Source organism: Eptatretus burgeri, chromosome 5 (genome assembly GCF_056783735.1).
Source record: "Eptatretus burgeri isolate ZD-2024b chromosome 5, Ebu_testis_v1, whole genome shotgun sequence".
NCBI classification, from domain to species: domain Eukaryota; kingdom Metazoa; phylum Chordata; class Myxini; order Myxiniformes; family Myxinidae; genus Eptatretus; species Eptatretus burgeri.
In genome coordinates, this window is record NC_140965.1 from 64058429 (window position 1) to 64065980 (window position 7552).

At 46.6% G+C, this 7552-nt stretch overlaps 1 protein-coding gene across 7 annotated transcripts in view; it reads left to right on the forward strand.

Annotated features, from left to right (window-relative positions):
- The first annotated feature begins 218 nt into the window (after nt 1-218).
- The window catches only part of LOC147026564 (E3 SUMO-protein ligase RanBP2-like), a 128654-nt gene continuing 121320 nt past the window's right edge, over nt 219-7552 (forward strand). For 3 of the 7 annotated variants that reach the window (XM_085882111.1, XM_085882115.1, XM_085882113.1), the window contains exons 1-3: nt 233-500; nt 6570-6637; nt 6763-6874. In XM_085882111.1, coding sequence (XP_085738237.1) covers nt 429-500; nt 6570-6637; nt 6763-6874 — 252 coding nt within the window. In that variant the 5' untranslated portion in view covers nt 233-428. Of the gene's footprint in view, nt 501-6569; nt 6638-6762; nt 6875-7552 lie in introns of all 7 variants that reach the window. The other 4 variants (XM_085882114.1, XM_085882117.1, XM_085882118.1 and 1 more) reach the window with 3 other exon arrangements.

A 7552-nucleotide genomic window follows, 5' to 3' on the forward strand; every position in this document is an offset into this window, starting at 1 on the left:
GTTTATGCAAAATACATTCAATCATTTAATTTTTTTTTCTTCGCCCATGCAAATGTACACGTACAGTTGTACTGCAGTTAAAAAAAAATACCGTTTTATCGGCTTATTACTGTAAAATAGCCCAACACAAGATTTTCCTTCCTGTCAAGTTGAAAATTCACTTCAGTATCTCAGATTTACCAGAGAAAACGCTCGCCAGCGATCTGAGAGAGAGAGAGAGAAAAAAAAAAACTTCAGCATTTTAATAAAAATAAAAATCTGAAGCACGTGCCCCTGTTCGCGAGGAGTTCCACCTGACGTCATTGCTCGGAAGGCCCGCGTTCTGAAGGCGTCGTGTTTGCGCGCGCGACTCGCAGGACGAGGAGGACAACGACGAGGAGGAGGAGGAGGAGGAGGTGGAGGAGAAGGTGGCGGCGTTGTGTGGCGCCATGATGCGCAGCGCCTGGGATGCTCAGCGGAGCATTGCGAGCTTGGAGCGCCAAACACGTTCTCCGCGGGAGGTGAGAGTGACCCCGGTGTCTTCCATGAAAAGGAGATTATTTATCGTCTGCGTTTGGGATTAGAATTACGTTTAACGATGCGGGATCTGTGGTAAATGCCGTTTCCGCCGTAAGGCCGCGCTCCATCTGGATGGCGTGTAGTTGTCGCGGACTCCTGACAGGAAACCGCCCGATTGCACACGACGTGCTTCGATCCTGCGATGGAGCGAATGAGGAAAAACGACGAACGAGACGTTTTTGTCAGAGTGTGTGCGACGGGCGATCCCGTGTGTGGGGAAATTTCAGAGCGATACAAACTCTTTGGATTTATTATTCGAGTGTAACAGCATTTGAAGTCGTGAGTGCCGCCCAAACCTCGTATCTTACTTTTGTTTGGACAATGCCACGAATGTTGGTTGTATTTTGCCGAACTGTTCACACCTGCTGAATAATTAATTATTTGAATACATTTTAATTTTTTTTTTAATTTTTTTTAATGTAATTAAATAAAAAAATATAATCCTTTCAAAGGTAAAAAAAAAAACCCCATATTGTATTATTAAGCTTTCCTGGTCATTGCCTTGGAGGCTAGTTGTATGTTGTGGATTATACTAGTACCTCAAAAGTCCTCCCTTTTGTGTAAAAGGTAGTGGGAGTGGGGGGGGGGGGGAAGTCCTGATGGTCCCCACCTTGTGCTCGAGAGCCTGGCTCAGTGGTTAGGGTGGCGGCTTGGATCCTCGGGTCCTGAAGTGGTTCGGGTGGCGGCTTGGGATCCTAGGGTCCTGAAGTGGTTAGGGTGGCGGCTTGGGATCCTAGATTCCTGAAGTGGGTAGGGTGGCGGCTTGGGATCCGAGGGTCCTGCGTTCAAGCCCCGTCGGCCGCTGAATTAATACACCAGGGGGTTGATTCAGCCTGTCATCCTTCTGAGGTCGGCGAAATGAGTACCAGTTCCAGTGTGTGTACTGATAGAGGGGCACTGCATCAGCGACACTGCAGCGCTCCAAGAAATGATAGCTACCCCGGCAGCTAAGCTGCCATACGACCACCACCACCACCACCTTGTGCTCAACTAAGTAGAAACGTTCTTCATCACATGCTGCTGTTTGTGACCTATAATCATGGTCAAAATATGATTGCGTACCTACTATGGATGGCCATTTCCTACAACTTATCCATTCTCTTTTTAAATGACTGATGTTGCTCAGACAACTGACTTGCACTCCTGAAATATAATGTTGCTATCGCAGTGCTACTACTACTACTACTACTACTTTGCAGTTGTCAATCTCACCAAGGTTCTTGCAGATCTGCATTGTGTCTCCACTGGACTTGGAAGGTCCAGACATTGCGATCTTTCACGTAGGGCTTGTTGCTGACCCTGCTTTACTGGTTTAGTGTGCCAGTGCTTTGTATGTTCTCGTACGTTCTTTTTCTTCAAATATGGCACCAAAAGTGGTGTGCCGGCGCTAACTCGCCTATTCATCACGAATGGCATCCTGGAATCTTTGACATGCGGAAACTAATGCTTGTTGACTGGTCTTCTGGCTTGATGTCCCACCAACGTCATGTATCGCTCTGCATGCGAAACACCAGTGATTGTTTGTAGCTTGGCCAAGATTCTAACTCGGGCTAGACAGCTCGGAGGCGAGGACACGGACTTGTGGGTCATCTTGCCCTGCCCCACACTTGAACTTGGACTGGTGCAGTGCATATCGATGTAAATTTGGATTCTAAGGTAATATGTACCCCTGACTTGCTTGTAAGATTTGAATGGAATTCCCAGGAAAACATTTGGAGCAGATTGTAATTTGAAGCACACCATAAGTAATTCTGGCATCTCTTGAAGTTGATGAGGTCATGATTAAAGGAGGTTGATGGAGAAGAATGTTTATCCTCACACTGAAAAAAAAAAAACCCAGGGGCGGGGGAGGGATATTTTATTTGAGTCTGTCTGTCTGTCCGTCTGTCCGTCACGCGATCTCCTTAGGCCTAAGTCACATTTGCTATACGGTGGCCGTACTCCCTCTGAATTGACAGAAACGTGAGGTGGCCTCAGGGTGGCCCTACGCCATATGGCTATATTTTACAGGCCCTAAGGTCGCCGTGGAATTATAACGTGGAGTTATAACTTTTTTCATTTCTACATTTTTTTTTTTTTTTTTTTTTTTTTTTGTATACCTTGGTCGAGGCTCGTATGAGAGCTAACACACAACTCACAGCAAGGAGGCATGAGACAAGAGGGGAGGGAGTGGAAGGGACAAAACATTGGGGAACAGACACAGGTGAACTGTGGAAGGGAGAGGGATGGGGATGGGACGGGGAACATGGCGAGGGGAAGATGGACATTAAAGGGACTTTCAGGAAGGAAAGCAGGAGAATTGAAGGAAGTGGGCTTGGGTGGATTATCGGGGGTAGAAAAGATCGAGGATTTGGATGGGGCAAGATAAGAGGTGGTGGTGAACAGCTGTTTTGAAAGCCTGGAGGGAAGAATGGGAAAGAATAGAGTGAGGAAGTTTATTCCAAAGGCGGGAAAAAAGAGGAATGAAAGAGTGAAGATGAGCAGTGATTCGTGATTTTGGTAGTTTTACCAGAAGGGGGTTGTTGGCGGACCTTGAGCGCCCTGTGGAAATGTGGTTGGGACAAATCGCAGAGAGAGCAGGGGGGGCAAGGCTGGAGAGGAGTCGGTAGAAGACAGAAAGACCACCGACCAACCTGCGGTGATTGAGTGAGAGGCCCAAAGACTCAGCTTCATTGCGGGAGATGCCAATGATCTTAAAAGCCCTGGTTTCGACAGCGTGAAGTCGAGAAAGGTGGGAGTCAGGAGCACCAGCCCAGAGGGGAGAGCAGTACTCCATCAGGCTACGGACAAAAGCTTTGTAAGTGATCAGGAGCTCAAGAGGGCCGAGGAAGGACTTTGCACGACGGAGGATTCCCAGTCGGCGACTGGCTTTTGAGGCAAGGTTGGAAATGTGACTTTCCCAGGAAAGGTCATGGCAGATAGTGAGACCCAGAAGCTTGAAAGAAAAGACTTCTTCCAGAGGATTGTTGAGAAAGTGGATGGGGGGGTTTTGTAAACGGTCCTTTCGAAGAGACATAGTGAGAGTGTGAGATTTGTCTGGATTGAAAGACATGTTCCACGTGTTGGACCAGTTTGTGATTTTATCCAGATCTGCAGTGAGCGAAGAAGCTGCTGCTTGCCGGTCTGAGGGATGACAGATGGTACGGCAGAGGGTGGAGTCATCGGCAAAGAGAAATAGAGGATTTTCCAGAGAGTCCGAGAGATCATTGATGAAAACCAGAAAAAGAACAGGGCCCAGAACGCTACCTTGAGGAACTCCAGCCTGCACAGGAAGAGGGGATGAAAGAACTCCATTTAGGGCCACACGTTGACTGCGACAGGAGAGGAAGTCTGCGAGCCATGAGTGGAGATGGCCTTGAATACCATGGGAGAGAGTTTGGTGAGTAGGGCAGGGTGCAAGACTGTGTCAAAAGCACGTGATATGTCCAGGGATACGGCTCGGATTTCCTGTCTGGCATTGAGGACCTCCATCCATTGATGGGAGAGCAGAAGCAGCACATCCAGAGTAGAGTGACCTGGTCTGAAACCAAATTGATGATTGGAAATCAAGCCATTGGAGAAGAGGAAGGATTTCATGTCTGAAGCGATGATGGATTCCATAACCTTGCTGATGATTGGGAGAAGGCTGATTGGTCTATAGTTACAGGGATCTGTTTTTGCACCTTTTTTATGCAGGGCAGTGATGTTAGCAGATTTCCAAGCAGATGGCAGATGACCTTGGGAAAATGAGAGGGTGAATAGAACAGAGAGAGGGTGAGCAAGAGCAGAAGAGCAGGCTTTGAGGACACGTGGGCTGATGCCGTCTGGACCGGTTGCAGAATCTGACTCGAGGTTTGAAAGCAAGCTCTCCACCTTGTCAGGAGAAAAGGATACAGAGTCCAGGGACAGTTGGGTGCGACTGGGTAAAGTGGGTAGAGATAGTGATGGGTTTGGGACACAAGATTTAGCTGCAAACACCGAGTTTAGACATTCAGCTTTATCACGTGTGGAATCAGCAGTGCGGCCATTTGAGGTAAGGGAGGGGATGGAGGGGGAACATACACCAGAAACAGATTTGATTAAACGCCACCAGGATTTTGAGGAGGGAGAGAGGTTTGAGAGTTCAGACTTGAGATGAGAAAGATGTTGTTTTCTGGCTCTCCTGAGGGTAGATACACACTTGTTCCGAGCTTTGTGGAAAGAACTGAGATTGCCCTCAGTTGGGTTTGCTTTCCATGAGGCAAAGGCAAGTTGTTTCAGGACAACTGCCTCGCCACAAGCTTCAGTAAACCAAGGGCGGGAGGAAGGGTAAGACAACTGAACACGAGAGGGGATAAATCTGTGCATGAGGGAGAGCAAGTTTCTTTGAAAGAATTCCCAGGATGAGTTGATGTTTGAGAAAGTAGTGATAGGAGACCAGTCTGTAAGTTTGATGGCTGCTCGGAGACCCTGCCAGTCGGCTTGAGTGAAATGCCAGACTCGACGGCGGTGAGGTGGTTCTCTGATAACAGCCAGAGAGATGTCCACTTTAACAAGGACGTGGTCAGAAGAACCAATTGGAGCGAAGGAAGAGCAGCAGATATTGTCAGGGAAATTTGTCAAAATCAGATCCAGAAGTGATGGAGTACCATTGGTTGAGATCCGGGTCGGGAAGTTGACCGATTGAGTCAGTCCCAATGAGTCACAGAAAGCTTTTGCTGATGTCCCATGGCAGGTGAGAGAGGTACCCACACCGAGCCAACTGGCGTGATGACAATTGAAGTCGCCACATAAGAGGAAGAGAGAGTTTGGATGAGAAGATAGAAGATGGTCCATGTTTTCGGAGAGTGAGGTGTAGATGGAGTCATCACTGTTCGGTGGACGGTACAGTACACATATAAACATGAGGTGGGAGTGGAGGGGAAGCCGAAGCCAGAGGTATTCCTGGGGGTGTGGGGGAGTGAGAGCAGTGCAGGGAGAGTGAGGAATAGAGTCTTTGATGAAGAGAGCAACACCTCCACCAGGACGAGGCTCAGGTCTGTCATACCGTAAGAGGGAGTAACCAGGGAGAGATACTTGGGAGTCAGACACGTCTTGGGAGAGGAAAGAAATTCGCTGTAGAAATTCGACAAGCTGAAAAAAAATTAACCCATTCGTTACCCTCCGTCTGGCCACATGTTCGCCTTAGGGTCCCCCTGCGGGCACCTTGCGTCTGCCTTGAAAATTCTATGGCCGCCGCAGGAACGCCTTAAGGTCACCGTGCCACATCAAATCAAAGACCGTACGGCAACCCCACGTTTTCGGTCTCCACAATTTATAAATACGCCGTGCAGCTCCCCGAAAAATAAAAACATATGTGACTGCTACATTGTGTGACCGTGGAAATACTGCGGCCGCCGTATAATTGCTCGTGGCCGTAGATTTTGGAGACCCCACGGCCGCCGTGGCAAATGTGACTTAGGCCTTAACAGTTGTGCAGAAATTCATCAAACTTGGTAATCGTGATTACCACATGACACGAAGGTGCGAGAGTAGTATCAATTTGGCCCAAAGCCAAAAGGTCAAATGTAATTATGGGCACATTTTCTGAAATTAAACTTTTTGTATATGCAATCCACATTGGTGGGGTGGGGGGGGATGCATGAAATATGTAACGTGTTTTTTTGGATTTGACCCCTGGTTCATGCCCCAGTCGGTGGGGATTTAGGGTCATCTGAGTCAAAACAGAAGATTTTTTTTTTCTTTTTTTTTTAAACTAAGTTTGATAATGGGTCTTTCCTGGTGGAACTTTTTGCCATCTTTCAAATTTCCTTTAGGTATGAAGTATTGGGATTTGTGATGGCGCATCATCGATTTCACTCTAGTTTATACTTTGAAGATGCAGGCAAAGTTACTTTGTGTTCTGAGCAAGCCTCTTGGTGTGTATTGAAGTAAAAACAGATCTTGTTTTGCCTTTTCTTTTTTTGTAGTGCTGTACTGTATGTTGAATATGCCTGATTATTTGTTGTTGTTGTTGTTGTCTTTTTCAATTTATTTTGGTGGGTGTTTTGCAGAAAAACTTGAAAGGTCTTGTATTGGCTCGGCTGTACTTTGAACTGAAAGAGAATGAAAAAGCGAAGAGGTAAGTGATCCTTCTAGGTTATTTTGTTGTTGGTTTATATATATTTTTTAACAGATACTCCAGTTTTCTTCTTTGAGTTCTGGGATTGCATCAAATTGTACAAAAATATTTCCTTCCATTTCCAGCCACTTGTCAGCTTATCTGAGCATACAAGACAAAGACCCAAAAGCACACAAGTTCTTGGGACAGATTTACGAATGTGAAGGAGAGAAGGGTAAAGCAGTGGAGTGTTACAAGGTATTGGTTTGATTTTTCTCTACCTGCTCTTTTTAGGTAGAATTATTAACCTCCGCCATCGATGATGGATGGAGATTACTGTTTTCACCCCTGTCTGTTTGTTTGTTTGTGAACAGTATTACGGAAAAACTCCTCGACGGATTTCGACGAAACTTGGTGGGGGGATTAGGTATGGTCCAAGGATCATGCCACTAGATTTTGGACTCGGTCCAAAGTCCAATATGACCGCTATGGTGGCCATCTTGAAAAATATTTGAATATTTGTTTTTGCATTTCTACATGTTTTAAGTGATTTCCAACCCCCCCCCAAAAAAAAATTGTTATAGAAAAAACTGGCATGAGAAAATTCCGCGAATTCGTGGAATTCCACGAATTTATTCACCCAGGAACGTTCCTGAGTTAAGCACAAATCCGTTGAGAAAAAATTGGGGGTATGGGGGGGGGGGTTAAGTCAATTGTTGGGAGTGATTTCACTCCGCCGACAATCTTTATAAAAAAGTATTCCGAGGTCCCTAATACAGATTCCCGGCACTCTGCACTGACGTCGTTGCCAGATTCATTAACATAACATTCGGACCACCTCGCCGCATTACTCCTGAAACTGTCACAGCAGCATTAATCGAGCCAGCCTAGAGGCGTGGTGTTCAGAGTGTGCAAGGCCAAGGTCGCTTCTAAAAC